The following is a 25,862-nucleotide window of genomic DNA, read 5'->3' as shown; positions in this document are numbered from 1 at the left end:
GCCCCTAATTTGCATATGCAAATTAGCACGTGGATTCGGTTCGCCTGGGTAGAAGGATCCGAATCCTGCTGAAAAAGGCCGAATCCCGAACCGGATCCTGGATTCGGTGCATCCTTAATTTCAACCACAATCTACTTGACCTGTGGCCTGTGAGTCCTATGGATTTCAGGTCAACCCACACATCACTAGGCCAAACTGTATATTATATATAGAAAATCTGATATCAAGGATGAACATCTGCTCCTCTGTTACCTGAATTAACGCTCAGAAATTAAAACCTTTCTGTATGACTTGTATAAATGATTAAGTAGTTTTGTACAGTCTGACTGTTGGTTCTCCTATTGAGACTGTTTTATTCAGGGATGCACCAAATCCAGGATTCGGACAGGATTCAGCCTTTTTCAGCAGGATTCGGATAAGGCTGAAACCTTCTGCCCGGCCGAACCAAATCTGAATCTTAATTTGCATATGAAAATTAGGGGCAGAGAGGGAAATCGCATGACTTTTTGATACAAAACAAGGAAGTAAAAAATGTTTTCACCTTCCCACCCCTAATTTGCATGTGCAAATTAGGATTCGGATTCAGTTCGGTATTCGGCCAAATCCTTCACGAAGGATTTGGGGGTTCAGCTGAATCCAAAATAGTGAATTCGGTGCATCCCTAGTTTTATTTATCAAAAAAGGCACAGATACAAGTCCAGGGATGTCTAGCCTGAGATCCTACAGATGGTGTTGAACTATATGTTTCAACTGAAAGTTGGGGGCCACCATGACTCAACAATTGGTAGTGACCATTGTTCACCTGTCTGTGTGTTGTGTCTTTCAGGAACCTTTCTAGTAAAACAAAGGCAATAAAGCACCTGTAAAGATGGGGGCCAACAGCAGTACCATTAAGGAGCTGTCAGAAAATGAATACCTGAAGAAACTTTCTGGAACGGATTCTATTTCTGAAAATGAGCCCTTCTGGAACCAGCTCCTTTCCTTCACTCTTAGCACCCCTACTAACAGGTAAGAGTGTGTCTATAAGTCATAATCCCTCTACTAACAGGTAAGGGTGGATCTACAAGCCCTATATTTTTAACTGTCTACTGCTGTTAGTAATGAACTACTGTTGCACCATATTAAAGGGGTGCTTCACCTTTAAGTTAACTTTTAAAGGGATCATGTCAGTTAATAGTGCTACTCCAGCAGAATTCTGCACTGAAATCCATTTCTCAAAAGAGCAAACAGATTTTTTTATATTCAATTTTGAAATCTGACAAGGGGCTAGACATTTTTTTATAAAAAAATCTGTTTGCTCTTTTGAGGAATGGATTTTAGTGCAGAATTCTGTTGGAGCAGCACTATTAACTGATTCATTTTGAAAAAAAAATTTCCCATGACAGTATCCCTTTAAGTATGTTATGAAAATTACCATTTCTAAGCAACTTTTTAACTGGACTTCATTATTTATTTATTTTTTTTATAGTTTTTTAATTTGCTTTTTACCACAAACAATAAAAAATTAAAACCAATCTCTACATCATACTAAAAGTTAACTCATCGGTGAACAAGGCCTTTAAGACACAGTGCATATGTCTCTAGGAACCACACGGTGGAGCTCTCATACAGCAAAATTAAAACTAGGAAGCTCCATGCTAGTGTTTCTTTTGTCATATTGATTAAAACCATAATAATTATTTTATTTTTAACCTTGCCGTGCAAATTGATGCCTAAACACACATTACATTACATATTCTTATTTCCCCATTAATCTTTGTGTATAATATAAGAATTTTCAGCAGCGTCAGTTAAGTGCTTTGAGTTATGATAAATTACTTAATGGGACAGTACTGTTAAATTAAAGTTGTTGTTCACCTTTGAGTTATCTTTTAGTATGATGTAGAGATTGATATTCTGAGACAATTTGCAATTGGTTTTCATTTTTTTATTATTTGTGGTTTTTGAGTTATTCATCAGCTCTCCAGTTTGCAGTTTCAGCAATTTAGTTGCTACGGTCCAAATTACCATTTGGACCATGCATTGATTTGAATAAGAGACTGGAAGATGAACAGTAGAGGACTTGAATGGAAAGATAAGTAATAAAAAGTAGCACTAACAATACATTTGTAGCTGTACATTTGTTTTTAGATGGAGTCAGTGACTCCCTTTTGAAATCTGGAAAGAGTCAGAAGAAAAAGGCAAATGATTAAAAAAGAAATAATGAAGACCAATTGAAAAGTTGCTTAGAATTTGCCAATCTATAACATACTAAAAGTTTACTTAAAGGTAAACCACCCCTTTAAGTATGTAAAATATACATATACACATAAAATACACAAGTCCTAAGTAGCCCTCTTTATGAACGTCATGGCGACAGCATCGTTATATGCTCAATAAATGAGTGTCTACATTGAACATACAGCATTGTTTTAAAATTGCTGCCATTTTTAGAAAAATATATTCGAAACATTGAGAATGACTTGTATTTTTAAACTCTAAGCAAGAGAAATAGCATTTATCCTTATTTTATTTCAGTTGAATGTAGACAGGCTTTTGCCGTACAGTGCAACTGTCACTCTATTGACTTCTATACCTATTTTTGCTTCTATTAAAACACATTTCTGGTTGAAAGTGATTTAAAGGAGACCTATAGGATACATTTAAAAAAAAAAATATAGGCAATAATATATACTATATGGTGCTGGTTTTACTTTTGGCTGTAAATGAATGATGTCTTCAAAAATAGCCCCTTTATTTGAGCTCTCCGTAGAGGTTCTCTGGCCCCTGTCCCTGTTTTAAATGAGGGGTGGTCGTGGCCTAATGGTCTCTGCCAGAAAAACAGTAGGAAGGGGACAGCCAATCACTGCACTGAAGTCACACAAGCAAAGACAGACTTCAGTCCCCTATCAGGTCAGCCTAGCTACTGATTGGTTCCTGTCCTGTAGTGCAGTTTGCTGAGTGAGGCTCCTCTGTACAGCCTGGGAAAGTGGATCAGATGGGTGGGACTAGTAGGGTTTTGGCAGAAATTTACAATAAAGTAACCAGAAACACAACTTTTAAAAGCACATTCCTTCTATATCTAAAGAGTTTAATGCACTGGCACATTCTTGGTTTTTACATACGTCTCCTTTAAAGGCCAGTGCACATCAGTTATTGTTATTCCACATTGAAATCACCAGGTGGCGCCTAAAATTAGTTTATAGAGCCATGTCATTTATTACTTCCCAACTGATAAAAGTTATTTGATAGGTATATTTATAATACATTAGTACAGTATTGGGACTCTGCTGTTGACCAGAGACGTGTAATCTGCAGTCTGTTTGTTTCATTGCCCAGCCTTTCTGTTGCCAGGGTGGCTTCTCTTTGCCAGCTCTAAAGATAAAAATATGTTGCTGGTAGCACTGACTTGTGTGCTTGCAGTATGCTCCCTGTAGCTCAACGGCTCATGCTGAAAGTTGTAGTGGTGGCAGGTACATGATAAAGTGCATGAAACATGGCTGCATGTAACTGTGTTCCTGTGTTGCTTACTTTTGTTACTATACACACTGAGCAGCACGACTGGGCTAGGATTTAAAATAGGCCCTGGCATTTCAAGTACATAGAGCCCCAAACATCCCCCCCACCAGTCTAATAAATAGCGTCTGTCTATGGCATCTTACAGCAGCCCATCTGGCATCTGCCAGAATCCACAGTCCGGAGAGCTGCTGAATAAAAAGCAAAATAACTCAAAAACTACAAATAATAAAAATCAATTACAAATTGTCTCAGAATATCGCTCTCTACATCAGACTAACCATTAAGTCAAATGTGAAGAACCTTTTTAAATGATTGTAATGTGCTGCGTAACTTGCTGGCACTGTATAAATACAGGTAAAAGATCCGCTATCCGGAAACCTGTTATGCAGAAAGCTCAGAATTGTGTTTAGGCCGTCTCCTATAGACTCAATTTTATCAAAAAAATCCAAATTTTTAAACACCAATTGCTTTTACTCTGTAATAATAAAACAGTAGCTTGTACTTGATCCCAACTAAGATATAATTAATCCTTATTGGAAGCAAAACCAGCCTATTGGTTTTTATAAAATGTTTACATGATTTTTTTAGTAGCCTTAAGACACGAAGATCCAAATTACGGACAAACCCCTTACCTGGAAACTCCCAGGTCCAGAACATTCTGGATAATAGATCCCATACATATATATATATATATATATATATATATATATATATATATATATATATATATTTTTTTTTATATTTACACTCCTCTTCAGAGCCCAGCTAGTAGTTCCTTGTGCCTGTGTATAGTTGCAGTGCTGCAGAGTAGCTGGCTGTGTTAACCTCATACAGTCTTTAAGCGGGGGGCTGCCTGGGGACACGGCAATGAATTGCTGAACCCTGGCCTAACACTCGATCAACTAAATGGACTTTTCTTGCTCAATCTGTTCCAGTGTTTGGTCCAGTGCCAGTGATCCGGAGAACAGTGCGAAGCCTTTTTTAGAGCTGCGCTGTGGTTAAATGCAGGGATTCACATAATCACATTTAATATTCGTTTCCCATCTTTACATCCATTCACTCTTTCCTTCCTTCCTTCCTTCATTAAAGAAGCGGCTTTTCCTGCCGGCTTTGTGGTCAGAGCTAAACCAATACGTGGTGCCGTACTCTTGGGCAGGTGCCACCTCATGAATCTTGATGGATGACAGTTTGGGACATTTGCTTTGCGAGTGGTTAATACCTTCTTCATAACAGACTAATTGTTCAGGGCATCTCACTTAAGCCTGGAAGTGTATTTATGCTTGTAGGGCAATTTATCTAGCATTTCCGCTTCAGCTCCCGGCTCCTGCGTCTTATTATTCGTCTCTGAGAAGGGGCTGTGTGCTCTGTAGAACATGCAAAACGGTACATTTATCTTTATGTTCCCATATAAGAAGGAAGTCTCTTTGTCCATCAAAGTGGAATATCAGGAACGTTCTTAAAGCAGCTCATCCATCTTCTATTGCTTGTGCCGGGGAACAGAATGTTTTTTAGTCTGTAATTAAAAGGTCCCAATCCCTCTGTTAGGAACATTACACTACTCTAAGTCCAGGTTCTAAACCAGTGGTTCCTGTACTCTGTAAGTAAGGGTAATATTTGGGGAAAATGCTTATATGTTCTCTTAGATGCACCTGAAAGTCCAGCTTGGAGGTGAGTTAGGGTTGCTGGACAGCAAATAATTCATCTCCTACATAACTAGCTAAAGCCAGTAACAGATTTATTTACCAGTAATGTAATTGGTGATAGATTTGTAATCTTCCAAAGATCCATCCCAATATGTGATTCCATGACAGCAACTCCCTTGGACTTGGTTGACCCATCTCCAGTCTGCCCAGTCCAGACCTCCATTACAGCTTCCTTTACATTTGGACTCCAGGAAAGATGGCAACCCTAAATAAGATGTGACTTGGGGTGAAAACCACTGTGCGCTGTGCAAGATATTGTTGGTGACTGCAATGACAACAGACAGTGTTATCATTAGATAAAAAGCTTCCTGACCAAAGGTGCGACAACCACAGGTCTCAATGAATAAGATTCAAATGGTTAGGGGAGGACAAGGTGCTCCAGAATTAAGTGTAAAGTAACTCACCAAACAGTGAAAGTTGTCAGGGTGCACCAGCCCCAGACCCCCAGCTTTAGGGATCGGTACAGCAGAAGTTAAGAGACTTCTAAACATTTTCATTCATGCAGTTCTGGAAATCTGAATTTTTTCAGTATTCAAGGTATAGAAAAGGTGAGAAACTGTCTATGATGTCCCCATTTAAGTCAATAATTCATTCGAATAAGGAAAAAGATATATATATATATATATATATATATATATATATATATATATATATAGATATAGATATATATATATATATATATATAGATATATTTTTATATATATATATATATACAGTGTGTATATATATATATATATATATATATATATATATATATATATATATATATATATATATATATATATATATATATATATTCTATAGGTACATCATTTGTATTTTTCTGTCTGGTACATTACTTGAATATATATTGCATGTCAATATACTGTTCAATTTTTATATTTTTAAATATCTCTTCCAAAACATTTTTCTATATACTCTTTATATTAACAATAATTGGTTTTAAATATTTTTCTGTAACACTCTACCTCTTTAAGAAATATAGAGGTACTGTCTCTTTAATGTTTTTTGTTCTCTTTTTTTCTTTCAATTTTTCTGATTGGTTGTGTTGTGTATAAATGCTCATATCCTGTGATTGTCATTTGAGTCCATGACTAAGCACCCTGAAAGGTGCGAAACGCATAGGGTGAATGGAGATGCATCTATATTTTTAATTTTTCTACTAATAAATATATTTTTTAACTGAATATCTCTGGTCTTGTGGATCCGTTCGAGTGCCGGTCAGCTCTGCTTCCTTATCTTCTCAATGAATCAGATACCCTGGCTCCCAACTGTTAGTGGAGCCCAGATTAGATGCGTCATTGTTGGCACGTCTAAACTCAAGGTGGGCTGATTCTGAGTATAACCACAGGATGTTTGATATGTGGATGACAACCATATAGTCCTTATGTGAAAGTGCAGCCCATTCCTGCTCCTGGTTGTTGAAAGGTTCTGTGCAGGCTGGGAGCATCATTAACTGAATGCCTCCAATATGGAAGAATGGTGAACCCCCAAGGACTGTGCACAAGAATCCACACTGTCCCTTTTCAGACCAGTGCTCTGTTGAACAGGGCGAACAACAGCAACAAAAAATTAGTTTTTTTTTTAAAGGAAACATTTTATTGTTTAACAAACAAAAGACAAATCAACCCAAAACAGGAAAAAAAATAGAAAACATTTGTCGATCGTGATCAGTTACAATAGTTTAAATTCGTGTGGGTGCACATACAGTATCTTAGCTACAACAAGTTATTGTCACAATGGAATGGAAATTTCAACACAGATAAGTGCAGGTCATGTGAGTTCAGGAAGTCTGGGTCACACCAGGCCCCCCACACTTTATCAAATTTGTCTGTTACCCCCATTGTTCGTACGTCCATTTGATTAGTGGGAGAGCTCCATCTACCAACTTTCTCCAGAAGGGTATGGTCAGGAGGGTATTCCCCACCCAGTGCATGATCACTGCCTTTGTGGCGTAAAACATGAGGAAGCACAGCGATATTCTGGCCACATTAGTCAGTATCAATTCATCGATCACTCCCCGTATACAGACCACTGTGGTGTGCCCAGTTCGGTGGCTAAAGTCTCCTTTACAGTAGCCCAGAATTCCTTCAATGTGGGACAAGACCAGATCATGTGAATAAAGTTGGCACCTGGGGATCTACATCTGGAGTATAAATCGTCCTGGCTTTTGCCAAATTTTTTCAGTTTAAGGGGGTTATGTAAACCTGGTAAAGAACCTTGTACTATATAAGTCTATCTCATATCGAAATTAAGCAGCTGTGGGCCTTATCTACAGCTTCCTCCAACTGCTCTTGATTGAGGTCAGGAATGGCCTGTGTCCACAGGAGGTAGGCTCTATCGAAAGGGGGTTTGACTGTTACTACAATGTTCTGGTATAGTCTGGACAATAACTTAGCAGGAGAGGGGTGGTAGAAATTGCTCTCTAGGTTGACCGTGGCCATTATTGGGGTTTGGATGTGAAACTATGCCTGGAAGTCATGTCTGAGCTGGAAGTACCTATAGAGTTTGATTTATTGACCGGTAAATCGCTCTTGCAGGTCTTGGAAAGTGGGAAATTGTGCGTCCAGTATCAGATCGGACAGTTTCTTAAGACTTGGGCATGACTAGTATAAAAGTTGGGTAGGCCATGCAGGTGAGGGAGAAGTGAGTTGCCCCACAAGAGAAGATTGGGTGACAGATGAGGTACCGGGTGCCCCAACAGCTTTAATGCCTTAGACCAGGGGTCCCCAACCCTTTTTACCCGTGAACCACATTTAAATATAAAAAGAGTTTGGGAGCAACAAAAGCATGAAAAAGTCCCTTGGGGTGCCAAATAAGGGCTATTTGGTAGCCCCTATGTGGACTGGCAGCCTACAGGAGGCTCTGCTTGGCACTATACTTAATTTTATACAATTAAAACTCACTTCCATGCTTGGAATTCTAAACTAAGCTCCTGCTTTGAGGCCACTGGGAGCAACATCCAAGGGGTTGGAGAGCAACATGTTGCTCACGAGCTACTGGTTGGGGATCACTGCCTTAGACCATGCCATGTGCAGGGTAAAAAGGGTGTCTGGCAGGGTTGTCATATCAGAAGGATGCCTGTAGGGGTAGGTACCAAGGCCCTCTATTGAGTGTAAAATGTATGTTTGGAGGGCCATATCGGGATTGTAGGGGTTGGTAGAAAAGCTCCATTGTATGTAGTAGATTTGGGAAGTGAGGTAATAAAAGAGAGAACCTGCTGGCCAATATGGTCCTTGTTTGTCTGATAGCTGTGTGGCAAGTTTTCAGCCAGATATGGTTGGATAGGCCATCACAAGGCTCCCATTCATGGGACAATAAGCTGTAGACTCTACACAAGGTCGGGTTGATCCATGTGCTGCTCTTGTCTTCAGCCCCTTAGTTCTTTTGTAGGTGGGGTCGATAGGGATGGTAGCTTTTACTGATGACAGTTTTTGCTGTTTACCTCTGTGTGTGATCTTTGACCAAAGACCCAACAGATCATTCAGATGTTCACAGGGTAAAAAGAACTTGTGGCAGAATGGAGCATTAGAACATGGCCAGAGTGGTGCCCCTTAGGGATAGGGTTGCCACCAGGCCAGTATTTGGCCTAGCCGTGAAAACAACTGCCAGGGCCGGGCCGGTATTACAAAGTTATTGGCAATGTAGTTGCCGGTAAATTTGTAATACCCCAAAGTGCAGACCCTGGCCGTCCCTAATCGGCCCTGATCTGCCCCTTAAGCCCCATATCCAGTAAAAACTTACCAGTCTCTTACTCTTCATCCCTCCCAAAGACTCTCTCGGAAGTCTGGTGATGCCATTGCCCCGCCCCTCACCATTATCCCGCCCCTTTACATCATTGCCCCACCCCCTGGTGTGTCACCGCCCCACCTCCTGGTGTGTCACAGCCCCCACTGGCCTGTAAGAATATTTTATCCAGTGCACTTAAAGGAAAACTATACCCCCAAAATGAACACTTAAGCAACAGATAGTTCATTTCATATATTAAGTGGCATATTAAAGAATCTTACCAAACTGGAATATATATTTAAGTAAATATTGCCCTTTTACATCTCTTGCCTTGAGCCACCATTTCGTGATGGTCTGTGTGCTGCCTCAGAGATCACCTGACCAGAAATACTGCAGCTCTAACTGTAACAGGAAGAAGTGTGGAAGCAAAAGACACAACTCTGTCTGTTAATTGGCTCATGTGACCTAACATGTATGGTTTGTTGGTATGTTTGTGAGTACAGTGAATCATACGATCCCAGGGGGCGGCTCTTATTTTTTAAAATGGCAATTTTCTATTTATGATTACCCAATGGCACATACTACTAGAAAAGTATATTATTATGAAAATGGTTTATTTACATGAAGCTGGGTTTTACATATGAGCTGTTTTATGCAATATCTTTTTATAGAGACCTACATTGTATGGGGGGTATAGTTTTCCTTTAAGTCCATAGTTCCACACACACATATATATTGAAACCAATAAACAATAAGAGTAACCTGCAGAAGAGTATTAGAATGATCACTAGCCACTATTTCCCATAGTGCCTGGACGTACCGTAACACGACTGCTTGTTCTCTGTTACCTCTATCATTTCTTGCCTATAAATTGTTAAAATGTAATTATGTTTATTTATTTTTGCAAACCTTCATAAAATTGTTTTGCCTGTCCACATAGTCACTTAGAGATTGCTCGCTGCACTTTGTTGATCAGGGGCCTGCCAGTTATGGAACTGTTAAAGTGCCTTTCAGGAAATGAATGTTTTTATAAGGTTTTTTGGGATGTCTGACTTGTTTGGCCTTGTAAAACAAAGATGAACGCCGTTTGTATTGAGCTCTGAAAACAGGAGGGGGGGGGGGACAGCTTGTGTTTGGGCCAGTATGAGATTCAATTTTAATTACTTTCAATTCTGGTTATAGTTAGTGTAGGAGAGTAGAAAACAACCAATGATATATACATGTAATTTATGACTCCTTGCATATCTATAAAATATATAGATTTGGTGGGGCTGAAAATGTGGATTACACTAGGGGCCCTTGTCGATTTGAGAGGGCAGCATCCAGTGGCGTAACTAGATATTACTGGGCCCCAAAGCGAATTATTTTTCAGGCCTCAAAAATGTCAAGAGGTTGACCTGTTTTACCACTATTTATTGAAGCTGTATGATTAAGGGAGTTGCTCCCGAAACGCGTCAGGTGAAGTTGGTTTGTGACCTGTTTCAATATAACCACCTTCTTCTTTTTACCGGAGTGCCGCCTTTATATCCTTTTGCACAATTGATTACAGTGGGAACGCTGATGGCTGAGCACCCGGTACATCATAATGGGGCTGCACTGAATTGAGCGGCCAAATTCCTTTTGTTCTCCTTTATGCTCACCTGGAAAGCCTCAGCCTTTCCATCTCAACCCACTGCTAAGCCAAAATTCAGAAGGTGTTATACTGTGTGATATATTCAGCTCTATTATAGGGGCACTCATGACCTTGGGGGTGCTAGTGCCCTTTTTTAACCCCATTTCCTAAGCACTTGCGCCCCCCGTGCAGTGTGCTCTCCACCGAGTGCCGGATGAACAACTCACGATTGGTACAGGTAGCAGCTCAGCCCTGTCCTTATCCCAGCCTCACAGACCTGCGGCTATTTGCACAATGCCCCATGCAGTGGACAAAGTGCAAATAACAGTGCCCGATTGCTGCCTTTTTTGCACTTTGAGTGGAGCATTGTAAATGACCCCTTATTTACATAGTATAGTACATGCCAAGTCAGTCAGTGGCAAGCAGTGTCGGACTGGGGTGTCTGGGGCCCAGCAAGGCTGCTAACTGGGGGCCCCCACCCCAATGGCCAGTGCCACCAACTCCCTCCCAATCTCGAGTTACAGCAACCTCACCCCCCACCACATACACTCATAATTTACACTCAAAGATATGCACAGAGGGAGCGGGAAGCGCTGTGATTAGGGTTGCCGCCTTTTTTTAAAAAATGTACCGGCCAGTGATGGGGGCGGTAACGCTGTGACGTAAGAAGGGGCGTAGCCACGGGTAAATGGACGGGCTGTGACGTAAAAAGTGGCGGAGCCTCGGTGTCGTGCGAAAGGGGGCGGGGCATCATTGCGAGAGGTGCAGAAGACGAAGGAGAGGTAAGTTTCTTTGGGAGGGCCAAGGGCTTTTGTTATAGGTATTACAAATTACCGGCAGCTACATTGCCGGTAAATTTGTAATACTGGCCCGGCCCTGGCAGGTATTTTACCAGCCGGATGGCAACCCTAGCTGTGATTGGCATCTGTAAGCTACAGTTTTCAGGTGAAGAAGCTTGGGTTGGAGGGGGCCCACCAGCTCTGGGATCCACCGGGATTTTTTCCCGTCTCCTGCCGGCTCAATCCAACCCTGGTTGAAAGATATTCTTAGCATGCTTCTACACCAGATTATGTACATGGAATTGTAATTTACTTTTAGCCAATGAGATTTGTAACTATACAGGACATAGACCCTAAAACTAACTGCTGGGGGGCCCAGCCCCCGAGGTACAATATAGGCTCTCAGTGGGGCCCCATTTGCTTATAAGCAGTTTCAATACAGTGAAACTTTGATTTTAAGTCCCCTGATTTTAAGTTTTCCCGCATTTTACATTTTTTATTTGTGGTGCCACCAATTTATATTGCATTTCAAGGGGTGCATTTCCCTGATTTTAAGTAATGTTTTTCTGGATTTTACATCAAAATTTTGTCCTGATGTTCCCAAAAACTGTTTTTATCCTCTATGAATGTTATTAGTGAAATAAAGAGGCTTAAAATACTAACTAGCTGTATATTTGCCCTGGTTCTGCCTGTAAATGGTCAGTTCCAATGAGTCTGCCCCTTATACAGTCCTGCACCAATCACTTATTGCTTTGGCTGTGTATGTGACTGACAGTCTTGCACATGGCCACCATAGTGTAACATTAACACTGCAATGTTTAACCCTTGTTATTAACACACTATATATTGCATCTCAAAGTAGAACTCACTCCTGTGCTTATATCTATTCTGTACTTGAAGAAAAAGTTACTTTTATACATTTCCCTGATTTTAAATGTCCCGGATTTTACATAATTTTTTCCAGGTCCCCTGAAAAAGGTAAAATGGCGGTTCTTCTGTTTAGATTTATGAAAGATGTCTTGCTCCCAGAGTTTATGGGCGCTAAAATGATTTTGCTTGGTGCCCCATAACTTCTAGTTCTACCGCTGAATGTAGCCTGAGGGCTGTACATTTAAAATCTCTAATTTAAACAGGTATTTAGTACTCAAGTTCAGGGTTTGTCCTTTATTTCTGGGGCCCTTCTTCTGGCTCTTTGAGGTCCTTCAAGTTACTGTATATGGAAGAGCCTTTAAAATGCCATAAAGTATCTCTCTATGATTGTTTTCTTTCTCGTATCCCTTTCCTGCTGAAGTCTCACTGATAGCACACAGCTAAAAGCCTGTCTGTAAGTGTGACAACTAGTAGATCCAGAACTCGCTCTTTATTTGTGCCGTGGACATTTGCTTTCAATTAGAGACGTGTAAGCGGCCAGAACCAGGGACCACCTTGGAGATAAAGATTGAGATTTCCAAGAAACATACTGCGAGCGAAGCGGAGACTGTCGGAAATTAAGAGAGTGGACTAGAAGAAGCACAAAGCTGAGCCTGAATTGGGATCATGAACTCTGAGGGCTGGAATTGCATAAAAACTCATCAGATGAGAAACAAAGCGAGATCCGCAACCTTAGATCCGGTTCCTCACTTATTAATCCCAATCAGCTATTTCCTCCCGCACATCATTAGACTCTCCCAGTCCCACCCTGCCTTCAAGGTGGCTTTTAGAACCCTTGTCTAACCTACACACAGGCTGCTGTGTCTTCCTTCCTATATTATTCTCCACTCATGGCAACATCATAGGTTCCTCCAGCTGCTTTGCTGCCTACTGCTTTGTTCCGTTACCTGGTTTCAGCTTTATCATAAGTTATTCCCACCATTCCCCATTTTATATCAGGGATAAGGTACCTCCTACCAGTTCTACTTTTTATTTATTCCACTTTCACCCATACATGAACCTATAGTTTACCCCCATTACCCCCAAGACCAGGGAACTCTCATGTATTATATGTATGAAAATGTGCTCACTGCTGTAAATTAGGCACAAAGCTGCAGTCTGGAATGCTGAGTATCACTCATGTATTATAAGGGATAATGTACCCCCTACTGTAAATGATAAGGATATTAGAAGTCACTGAGGGGTTGTTCTGTGATCATATAAAGACACAAGGCTGCAGGCTGAGTTATACAGGGAACTCTGAGTATTACTCATGTATTATAAGGGATAATGTACCCCCTACTGTAAATGATAAGGATATTAGAAGTCACTGAGGGGTTGTTCTGTGACCATATAAAGACACAAGGCTGCAGGCTGAGTTATACAGGGAACTCTGAGTATCACTCATGTATTATAAGGGATAATGTACCCCCTACTGTAAATGATAAGGATATTAGAAGTCACTGAGGGGTTGTTCTGTGACCATATAAAGGCACAAGGCTGCAGGCTGGGTTATACAGGGAACTCTGAGTATCACTCATGTTTTATGAGGAATAATGTACCCCTCTATTCTGACCTTCAAACAGATGCTTAGTTGCTTAGAATCAGTGTGCCTAACGACCAGATTCAACTCTAGAGTACTGGGGAAAAAAAGTAAAAGAAAAACCATAAAAAGCCAGCAAAGTAGATCAGCTGTAATTTGTTTTTAAATATCATTGTTTGCATTGTGGCAAAAGTTAACATTCAAGGTGGGCTCTGACTTAATGTGTCCCTGGGTACTCAGGCTCAGCCTAGGGATCATTTAATAACCTTTCAGCTAAGTTTGCTCCTTGATTTTTCCACTAATCAGAGTGAGATCGTGGGCAGGCAGGAAACTGATATCTCTTATCCCTGAATGTGTAAGTAATGTTATCCATTTGTTCCGTTTCAGTGCCGACTCAAAGCTCCTGGAAGAGGGGACTCTTTCCATCTGCAAGTCATTAAGTAAGGAAACTCACTTCCATACGATTATAATGTAACTTTTAGCTTAATCTTAGCTCTCCTGGTGGTGTTGTACAACTGCTCTCACCTTAATGGAATTGTGGGAGTTGTAGTGCAACATCTTTAGGGATGCTGGTTCCCCTGCTTGACTGACACGGGTCATTTGCCAAGTGTAGCAACTAATCCCTGAATAATTAATACAAATCTTTTTATATCTCATGAACCCTGCAAACCTTCCACTGAGGACTCTGTCCCTCAGCTGTCACCACAGTGATGGATATGCAGATTGGCTTCTCATTGGAGAATCCACATGAATATTCAATATACCCCTTGGCTGTTGGCGCAGCAAGCAATGAGAGAAGCCATGTCACTCCCAGCAATGTACTGCCAAAAAAGTAACCAAAATAAAAACTGATGATTTGCTTAGGAGAGCAGTTTTATCATCATCCAAAGAACATCCAACTCAAAAGGTTGAAAAAAGACATATGCCAATCGAGTTGATACTTTTTCAAATCCAAATGAAACCTGCCTAACTGCTAGGTCTCGACCCCTGTGACTGCCCAATTTTTTAGTAATGATGGTGACTGCCCAATACTCTCCATCAGCTTTGGACCCTTCCTGCTCATTTGGTTCACTTGAGTGGTTGGGCCATCTTGAGCTTGTGGTTTGATCTACAGGTCAACTAACTGATCACATGGGGTACTCATACACACTCAGCTTTAGTGGATCACATGTGAAGGCACCCCCGTTCATGACTTGGTCACCCACCTGCTTGTTTTCATTGGGCTGCTATGTTGAATCAGAAGATGTGGCTGAGAAAAGGGACTACCTTAAAGGGTAACTATCGTGAAAATAAATATAAGCTTCATCATACTGAAGTAAGAAACTTTCTAAATTCAATTAAAAATTCTACATTGTTTCTGAAGTAATCAAGTTTATCGTCACTATTCCTCTCTCAGCATCTGTTTCTCTTCATTCTGTCTTCATGCAGCAGTTGGGTGTCAGATATTAATTGACAGTTAGATCCAATATATCTTATAGGGGGGCTCTTTCCTAGCAGATGAATTAGAGCTCACTCAAATAACTGATTCCAGTACAAACAAAATCTAACAAAATAACTGCTCAAATCCTGCATGTAGAGAGACATGATGTCTGGTGAGTTTAATAGAGTGAGCTCTAATACATCTTCTAGGCAAAAGGAGCCCCCCTATAAGATATATTGGATCTAACTGTCAATGAATATCTGGCACCCAACTGCTGCATGAAGACAGAATGAAGAGAAACAGATGCTGAGAGAGGGAAATTGAAGATAACCGTGATTATTTCAGAAAGAATTGAGAATATTTAATTGATTATATTTAGAAAGTTTTTTTCAGTATGATGATGCTTATATTGATTTTTCATTTTCACGATAGTTCCCCTTTAAATCAGACCTCATGGTCTTGTCTCTCGGGTTCTCCTGCTGCTGCCGTATGGTACTTACTCCATTGGTGGATTATGTCTAACACCCAGTGCAGTTTTTAGCAGAGCTGGGGGAGGCAAAGATTTGAACAGTAAGATACAATGATACTGTGATGCTCCTGTATCACCAGTGCCAGAATCAATTCAAGATTTGTCCTGACTATATTACATTACAGGTATGGCATCTGTAATCCAGAAACCCGTTATCCAGAAAGCTCCAAAATGATGGAAAGCCCATCTTCCATAGACTCCATTTTATCCAAATAATCCAATATTTTTAAAAATAATTTCCTTTTCTGTGTAATAATAAAACAGTAGCTTGTACTTGATCCCAACTAAGATTTAATTAATCCTTATTGGAAGCAAAACCATCCTATTGGGTTCATTTAATGTATAAGGATACAAAGATCCAAATTACAGAAATACCTCTTATCTGGAAAATGCTGTTTTCAGAATACATTATTGCAATGTGCCCCTTTAAAGGAATAGTTCAGTGTTAAAATAAAAAGTGGGTAAATAGGCTGTGAAATTAAAAAAAGAATTTCTAATATAGTTAGTTAGCCAGAAATGTAATGTATAAAGGCAGGAGTGACTGGATGTCTAACAAAATAGCTAAAACACTACTTCCTGCTTTTCAGCTCTGTAACTCTGAGTTAGTCAGTGACTATAAGGGGGGGCACATGGGACATAACTGTTCAGTGAATTTGTAATTGATCCTCAGCATTCAGCTCAGATTCAAAAGCAACAGATATGACCCATGTGCCTCCCCTCAAGTCACTGATTGGTTACTGTCTGGTAACCAATCAGAGGAAACCACTGCGCTGAAAAGCAGGAAGTAGTGTTCTGGCTATTATGTTACATATCCAGTCAATCCAGCCGTTACACATTATATTTTTGCCTAACTAACTATATTAGATACATTTTTTATTTTGCACAGCCTCTCTATTTACCCACTTTTTATTTTTATACTGAACAATTCCTTTACTGACTAGGACTGTGCCCAAATTGACCTCCCTTCTTCTAAATCAATGAATTTGATTATTCAGTCTGGCAGGGAGAAAATGCATTTGTTCCTTTGTCTATTATCTCCACAATCTGTTATCTATCCAAAATGCTATTTTTTTTTTTTCCACGAGGAATAAAGCTTTTAAACATATGGTTTTTGAATGATTTACGACCTGCCTCTGACTTAAGTAGAGGAAGTGAAAGAACTGTACACAACATGCAATTTTTAACTGCCTTCACATGTGATGGTATATGTGGAGTGCGAATAGACGTGGGTGAGTTCTAAAGGGAATATTCTGATACTTCACTCACAGTTCGGAATGTTATTAAAAAGGGATGGCAGCGAGAAGCGGAAAATCACGTTGCATTTATTAATGGCTTTTATCTCTTGCTTTGTAACAGTTGAGAATAATCCGAGAACTGGCAACCTAGGGGCTTTAATCAGAGTCTTCCTCAGCCGAACGAAAGAATTGAAAATATCAGCAGAATGTCAGAAGTAAGTTTTTCCAGATAGGGGTGTGTTATCCAATTTTTTAAATCACTATTTGAGTGATGCAGACTAAGAGCCTGCTTAACCCTTACTTTGTGCAAGGGTTTCCTTGGTAATGTAGTGCCCCAAGGCCTCCGCATGTATGTGAGTGTTATGGTGTGAAATGATTCCAGATACATGTATATTGACATTGCTCATCATGAAGTGCAAGGGACCGCTACCTCCCAAGTATAATAGTAGCAGCAAGCTGCAAATAGGGTTGTCACCTTTTCTGGAAAAAAATTCCGGTCTTCCTATATATTTAGCTTTTTTCCCTATTAATAACATTGGGGTCAGCCATCATTTTTACCGGCCAGGACTGTAAAATACCGGCCAATTGGCAAAACTAGCTGCAATTATATTGGCACTGTAGTGGCAGTCACCTATACAACTAACATGTACAGACAAACAACACTTACATACACACATATAAAATACAGAAGGTTGACATGCAATAACTTGACACACCAGTGATTGATTAGAGCTACAGTGAAGCATTGGCAGTTCCTTATGTTCTTTGTCTCTCCCAGTAATGTAACTTCACACAGCACTGTACCAGTAGCCCTTGTGTAAGAAAAATCACGAACCTGCTACTCTTAAATAAGAGGATAAGGATATTAGAAGTCACTGAGGGGTTCTGTGGCCATATAAAGGCACAAGGCTGCAGGCTGAGTTATACAGGGAACTCTGAGTATCACTCATGTATTATAAGGGATAATGTACCCCCTACTGTAAATGATAAGGATATTAGAAGTCACTGAGGGGTTCTGTAACCATATAAAGGCAAAAGGCTGCAGGCTGAGTTATACAGGGAACTCTGAGTATCACTCATGTATTATAAGGGATAATGTACCCCCTACTGTAAATGATAAGGATATTAGAAGTCACTGAGGGGTTGTTCTGTGACCATATAAAGGCACAAGGCTGCAGGCTGAGTTATACAGGGAACTCTGAGTATCACTCATGTATTATAAGGGATAATGTACCCCCTACTGTAAATGATAAGGATATTAGAAGTCACTGAGGGGTTATGTGACCGTATAAATGCACAAGGCCTTGTAGCATCAGCTTATATTACAGACCAACCTCATTTTCTGCTGGATAATTAGTGACGAGCCCTAAACTTAGCTTCTCAACAGCCAATCAGAGCCCACTGAGCATGTGAGTGTCACAGACACTTTCCAAGATGGTGACCCCCTGTGACAAGTTTGAAGTCCTGGATCATTGCTGCTATTGACAAGCTGAAACTTTAGCCTCGTGCAATAAGTTCACTATATAAAATATGGTATTTTTTACAAAAGCAAGTTGAAAAATGTTTCTGTTTTTAATCCCACAAATTAAAGATCTAGCAGCACTGGTTAATATATTATATTCCATTATATTTTACTAACAGCTTTTTAAATATAGGAATCTATAAATGTTACAGCCTGTCATGTGACAGAGCAGTATATAGTATCTAATAGGCCTGAGGGCAGGTACTGAGATTGATTTAATGCTGTGTATTAACATATGTATTGTTCCCTTTCAGTCAGCTCTTCATCTGGCAGGCTCACAATGCTCTCTTCATAATTTGCTGCTTAATCAAAGTGTTCACAAGCCAAGTATCAGAAGAGGAGCTGCTCCTTCACTTTACATATCGGGCAACTGACCCTGGAAACTATGGTAAGTACAAAGGACAGGTATCATAATGATTTTACAAGCTGAGGATCTGTATGGACAGTATGTAGTAGAATTATGTGGGGTATGGAGGACTTTAGGGCATTACAGGAATTCCTTGTAGGCAGAATAAAGACAAACATATTAGCAAGAAAACCCGAGCAAGGGATCTACTTATCTGGGGGTTCCATAATACAAACAACAAAAGGTATTTTTGTGTATATTTAAAAAGACCTGCAATGATTGGATAGCATATAATAGGAAACACCTTTGTAAAGTGTCATTTAAAAGGCACAGTTAAAGGGGTGGTTCACCTTTATGTTAACGTTTAGCATGTTATAGAATGGCCAATACTAAGAACATTTTCAATTGGTCTTCATAATTAATTTCCATAGTTTTTTTAATTATTTGCCTTCTGCTTCTGACTCTTTTCAGCTTTCAAAAGGGGGTCACTGACCCCAGGCTACATATGTATTGCTGTTGTTACTTTATTACTCATCTTTCTATTCAGGGCCTCTATTCATAATCCAGTCTCTTATTAAAATCAATGCATGGTTGCTAGGATAATTTCGACCATAGCAACCAGATGGCTGAAATTACAAACTGGAGAGCTGCTGAATAAAAAGCGAAATCACCCAAAAACCACAAATAATAAAAAGTTAAAACCAATTGCAAATTTTCTCAGAATATCACTCTCTACGTCATACTAACAGTTAATCTAAAGGTGAACAACCCCTTTAAAGGACAAAGAAAGTTAAACTAGAGAAGTAGCTAGAAATGTTGTACATGATGTTTTGTGCTCCTGTACCAGCCCAAGGCAACCACAACGTTTTAGCAGTAAAGATCTGTGTCTCCAAAGATGCCCCAGTAGCTCCCCATCTTCTTTTCTGCTGATTCACTGCACATGCTCTGTGCTGCTGTCACTTACTGAGCTTAGGGACCCACTCACAATATACAGTACACATAGAATAGAAATGTCACAATATAAGGCTGATTAGTAATTAATAAACATAATTACTACATGGCAGCACAGAAACCAGTGCAATTAGCATCAGAATTTAATAATCAGCAAACCTGTAGCATCAGCTTATATTACAGACCAACCATGACTCCATCTATGTGATGAGAGTATAAGGGGTGCTGCTGTGTATTTTGCAGTTCAGCAGTGACCCTGTGTTTCAGACCCTTGGATGGGGCACCTGCCAGAAATGTCGTTGGCATCAGCTGTTTCCATATCATTGGAACAGATCAGGGATATTTTCTGCTTTCTGTAGTGCGTGGAATTACTGCTGGGTAGAAAGGTAACCGAAGCCCCCCCTGCTGTGCAAGTCATTGCAAATTGCTGTGCACTTATCATGGCGCCAGTCTCATGTATTGTGCTGCTCAGCTGGGTACTGTTGGCAGCCGATGCACTTCCATAAACAGCTGGTTGGAGTCATGGAAAAAATACTCCTTAATAGCTTCAATAAGTTGTGTTTAGGAACGGTCTCTTGCTAAGGTGCATTTCAGGGCAAATTAGACCTATTATACTTTCTTTTCTCTGCCACATCTCAACAAAGTTTAAATGCCCAGTTTAATGCCATGATATGATTAACAACTCACTGGCGGTTCCTGTAGGTCAGTATCTGCTCACACTCATCCTCCAGCTGGTATTTCAGCATGCAGCTGACCCCTTCTCTACTACTAGCCTTCTATTGGGATGCCCACCTTCTACTGCTACCTGCTCCAGGTTCCCCACACATATACTGTTGTTCACCTTTGAATTAACTCTTAGTAGGATGCAGAGAGTTGGGTTTCATTGTTTATTATTTGTGGTTTTTGATTTATTTAGCTTTTTATTCAGCAGCTCTCCAGTTTGTAATTTCAGCAGTCTGGTTGCCGGAGTCAAAATTACCCTAGCAACCATACACCATAACTCCCAACTGTTAGAAAATAAAAAGAGAGACAAAAAAGTTGGCGCACACAGTGTGGCGAATTTATTGACCCCCTAATTACCTTGTTCATTTTACAAAATTTGGCAGGTTATGAAAGTTTGAACATATTTCTGTGTTTTTTTTCAGTTATTGCAGCTTTGCTAATGAAGGTGAATTGCCCTTTAAGCTGTGAGTTTAACTTTTCCCAAGAGACCCGTTATCTTATATTGTTACAATTACGCAAAATTGTTACAAAAGTATCTTATCTGCAGCTATGGCTGTTCTGGACTCTCTGCCAAAAGCCAATTAAGTTAGAAACATTGTTTCTTTTTCTGCCTGTTCAGTACAGAGAAAATCTGGACTTTCCAGTACAAATGAGGGACTGCGGGTTGAGCTGTCAAAAGAGGGACTGTCCCTCTAAAAACGGGACAGTTGGGAGGTATGATGCATTGTTTTTTCTAAAAGGCTGGAATATGAATAGGAGAGGCCTGAATAGAAAGATGAGTAATAAAAAGTAACAATACATTTGTAGCCTTACAGAGCATTTGATTTTAGATGGGGTCAGTGACCCCCATTTGAAAGCTGGGAAGTGTCAGAAGAAGAAAGCAAATAATTCAAAAACTATAAAAATAAAATAAAATAAAAATGAAGGCCAATTGAAAAGTTACTAAGAATTAGCCATCCTACAACATATTAGAATTTAACTAAGGAGGTTATTTATCAAAAGTAGATTAGTTAAAGTTTTTTATACCTTGAGTGAACTTACAAATCGAATGGTTTCCTATTCAAGAAAAAACTTGATTCTGCAAGTTCGAATTGCGGAACCCAGAAACTCGAAAAATTGATTGAGTTTTCGACGAAGAACAACTTGAATCACTCAAATTGATATCTTGAACATCATGATGGCTATTAACATCTTCGTATAGTTCAAACAACCTCTGCCATTGACTTCTACACGACCTCGACAGGTTTTAGATGGTCTATTTTCTTTTGGATTGAAGCTATTTCCAGGGTCAGGGTATATATACTCAAATTTTTGCGGAAAAACACAACTCGAACCTTAATCAATCTGCCCCTTAAAGTTGAACCACCCCTTTAATAGTTTAATAATTTGCCCATGAGCAGTTACCTATAGCAACCAATCAGTGATGAGCTTTTTAAAGCCAGCTGCAAGCAGAACAATGTATGCAGCAATTTGATTGGTTGCCAGGGGTCACTGCCCATGGGTAAATTTGCCCATTGTTTATAAATGATCCCCAGTCAGTCTTATTTATAAACAGCAGGCAAATTAGGTCCTGGCCATAGCCACCAAGCAGTGATTAGCTTTTTACAGCAGCTGTAGATAGAACAGTGTAAGCAAAAATCTGGTTTGTTGCCATGAGTTACTGCCCTGGTGCAAATTTGCCCTGTTTTTATAAATAGGTCCCAGTGACTGTCCCTTGCCCCGCTCAGCGCTGCTTTTATTTCCCAGACCTCATTAGCTCCATGTCTGAAGCTGGAAAGGAAAGGCACAAGGGGTTCAGGGCGCCTTCATTGTAATGCACACAATACATACTTCATAAAAATAAATATATTTAAGTAGCTAACGATGGCTGATGGCTCGCTCTGATTTAATTTGCAGTGATTCATATCGTGTTCGCTTTCCTGAAAGGAGCGTTCTTGTTTTCCTTTGCTTTTTTTTTTGTCTTCCTTCTTTCCGCCCAATAATTGTTTATTCTAAATGGATTTGTAGAAGTAGCTTGGTCACATAAATATGTATTGTTTTACAGCTGCTTATTGAGTAAGATCGGAGTCTTTTGAAAGTCTTAATGATGTAAAAGCAACTCATTTTTTTCAGCTGCAAATAAATAGTCCTCTTTTGTGTAGAGTTCACTTTACATTTTTGATGTTTTAACGGTGTTTGTTGGCATTTGCTTTTGGGGGATCAGGGTTTTCTGTCTTGGTCACATTTAGGGGGTTTATTTATCAAAGGTCAAATTTTTTAGTTTTTTTTTTACACTTCGAATGGACTCACAACTCCAATGGAACAGACTCGATTCAGTGAGTTCGAAAACACGAAAGCTTGAATTAATCGAGTTTTCTGCGAAAAAAATGAGAATCGCACAAATTGAGTTTTTGGGCAAAACCCTCTGAAAAAAAAACTCTAACATCATGAAGGCTATTAACATCTTCAAATGGTCCAAGGGACCAATGACGCCTACATGACCTCGACAGGTTTTAGATGGTGTATTTTTTGGATTCAACTTATTTCCAGGGTCAGGGTATAATAAATCTCGAAAAATTCAACCAGATTGCTGAAATGACAAGCTGGAGAGCTGCTGAATAAAAAGCCAAATAACTCAAAAACCACGAATAATAAAAAATGAAAATGAATTGCACATTTAAGAAGGGGTCGGATCTGGATGGTGTTTAGCAAGTGAGGGAATACAGGGATATGGAAGATAGCTCATTGTACAAGTTGAGCCAGGGACTGGTCCCATTGTCAGTTTGGAGTCAGGAAGGAATTTTCCCCTCTGAAACAAATTGGAGAGACTTCAGATGGGTTATTTTGCCTTCCTCTGGATCAACTGACAGGCAAGGTTATATGTAGAAATAAAAGATTGAACTTGATGGACGTTTGTCTTTTTAAAACCTACTATGTTAATATGTTTCCTTTGGCCACTTGTTTTTTTTCTCAGTAGCAATAGAGCAGTGTCCCCTACTAAAGAATCGAACAGTAGCGCAGGGTAGTGGTGACTTTTCATGTACCCGCACCCAACCCTAACCCGGGCATTTTGGAACTCGCACCAGACACTAACCCAGCTGGTTCTTGTATTTATACACCAGCACCCGACCCTAACCCGGATGGATCTTGTATTTATACACCCGGACTCGACCCTTACTGGGCAGGTTCTTGCATTTATACACCCGACCCTAACCTGGCAGGTTCTTGTATTTATACACCTGCACCCGACCTTAACCCGACTGGTTCTTGTATTTATACACCCGCACCCCACCCTAACCCGGCAGGTTCTTGTATTTATACACCCGCACCTGACCCTAACCCGCCTGGTTCTTGTATTTATACACCCGCACCGACCCTAACCCGCCTGGTTCTTGTATTTATACACCCGCACCTGACCCTAACCCGGCTGGTTCTTGTATTTATACACCCGCACCTGACCCTAACCCGGCTGGTTCTTGTATTTATACACCCGCACCCGACCCTAACCCGGCTGGTTCTTGTATTTATACACCCGCACCGGACCCTAACCCGCCTGGTTCTTGTATTTATACACCCGCACCGACCCTAACCCGCCTGGTTCTTGTATTTATACACCCGCACCTGACCCTAACCCGGCTGGTTCTTGTATTAATACACCCGCACCTGACCCTAACCCGGCTGGTTCTTGTATTTATACACCCGCACCCGACCCTAACCCGGCTGGTTCTTGTATTTATACACCCGCACCCGACCCTAACCCGGCTGGTTCTTGTATTTATACACCCGTACCTGCACCGGACCCTAACCCGCCTGGTTCTTGTATTTATACACCCGCACCGACCCTAACGCGCCTGGTTCTTGTATTTATACACCCGCACCCGACCCTAACCCGGCAGGTTCTTGTATTTATACACCTGCACCTGACCCTAACCCGCCTGGTTCTTGTATTTATACACCCGCACCCGACCTTAACCCGGATGGATCTTGTATTTATACACCCGGACCCGACCCTTACCGGGCAGGTTCTTGCATTTATACACACGACCCTAACCTGGCAGGTTCTTGTATTTATACACCTGCACCCAACCCTAACCCGACTGGTTCTTGTATTTATGCACCTGCACCCGACCCTAACCCGGCTGGTTCTTGTATTTATACACCCGACCCTAACCCGGCAGGTTCTTGTATTCATACACCCGCACCCGACCCTAACCCGGCTGGTTCTTGTATTTATACACCCGCACCCCACCCTAACCCGGCAGGTTCTTGTATTTATACACCCGCACCCGACCCTTACCCGGCTGGTTCTTGTATTTATACACCCGCACCGACCCTAACCCGGCTGGTTCTTGTATTTATACACCCGCACCTGACCCTAACCTGCCTGGTTCTTGTATTTATACACCCGCACCGACCCTTACCCGGCTGGTTCTTGTATTTATACACCCGCACCCGACCCTAAACCGGCTGGTTCTTGTGTTTATACACCCGCACCGACCCTAACCCGGCTGGTTCTTGTATTTATACACCAGCACCGACCCTTACCCGGCTGGTTCTTGTATTTATACACCCGCACCCGACCCTAAACCGGCTGGTTCTTGTATTTATACACCCGCACCGACCCTAACCCGGCTGGTTCTTGTATTTATACACCCGCACCGACCCTTACCCGGCTGGTTCTTGTATTTATACACCCGCACCCGACCCTAAACCGGCTGGTTCTTGTGTTTATACACCCGCACCCGACCCTAACCCGGCTGGTTCTTGTATTTATACACCTGTACCCGCACCTGACCCTAACCCGCCTGGTTCTTGTATTTATACACCCGCACCGACCCTAACCCGCCTGGTTCTTGTATTTATACACCCGCACCCGACCCTAACCCGGCAGGTTCTTGTATTTATACACCCGCACCCGACCTTAACCCGGATGGATCTTGTATTTATACACCCGGACCCGACCCTAACCCCGCTGGATCTTGTATTTATACACCCGCACCCGACCCTTACCGGGCAGGTTCTTGCATTTATACACCCGACCCTAACCTGGCAGGTTCTTGTATTTATACACCTGCACCCAACCCTAACCCGGCAGGTTCTTGTATTTATACACCCGCACCCGACCCTTACCCGGCTGGTTCTTGTATTTATACACCCGCACCGACCCTAACCCGGCTGGTTCTTGTATTTATACACCCGCACCTGACCCTAACCCGGCTGGTTCTTGTATTTATACACCCGCACCCGACCCTAAACCGGCTGGTTCTTGTATTTATACACCCGCACCCGACCCTAAACCGGCTGGTTCTTGTATTTATACACCCGCACCCGACCCTAAACCGGCTGGTTCTTGTATTTATACACCTGCCCCTCTCTGATGTCAC

At 41.0% G+C, this 25,862-nt stretch overlaps 1 protein-coding gene across 2 annotated transcripts in view; it reads left to right on the top strand.

Moving 5' to 3' along the window:
• dym.L (dymeclin L homeolog) overlaps window positions 1-25,862 on the top strand; it is a 256,941-nt gene that overhangs the window by 28,147 nt on the left and 202,932 nt on the right. For both annotated transcript variants that reach the window (XM_041581086.1, NM_001093588.1), the window contains 4 exon segments: window positions 827-1,008; window positions 14,161-14,213; window positions 17,079-17,172; window positions 18,734-18,867. In XM_041581086.1, coding sequence (XP_041437020.1) covers window positions 869-1,008; window positions 14,161-14,213; window positions 17,079-17,172; window positions 18,734-18,867 — 421 coding nt within the window. In that variant the 5' untranslated portion in view covers window positions 827-868.

Source organism: Xenopus laevis, chromosome 1L, assembly GCF_017654675.1.
Source record: "Xenopus laevis strain J_2021 chromosome 1L, Xenopus_laevis_v10.1, whole genome shotgun sequence".
NCBI classification, from domain to species: Eukaryota; Metazoa; Chordata; class Amphibia; order Anura; family Pipidae; genus Xenopus; species Xenopus laevis.
The sequence above is the reverse complement of the archived record's forward strand: the minus strand, read 5'-3'. Positions and strand labels throughout refer to the sequence as shown.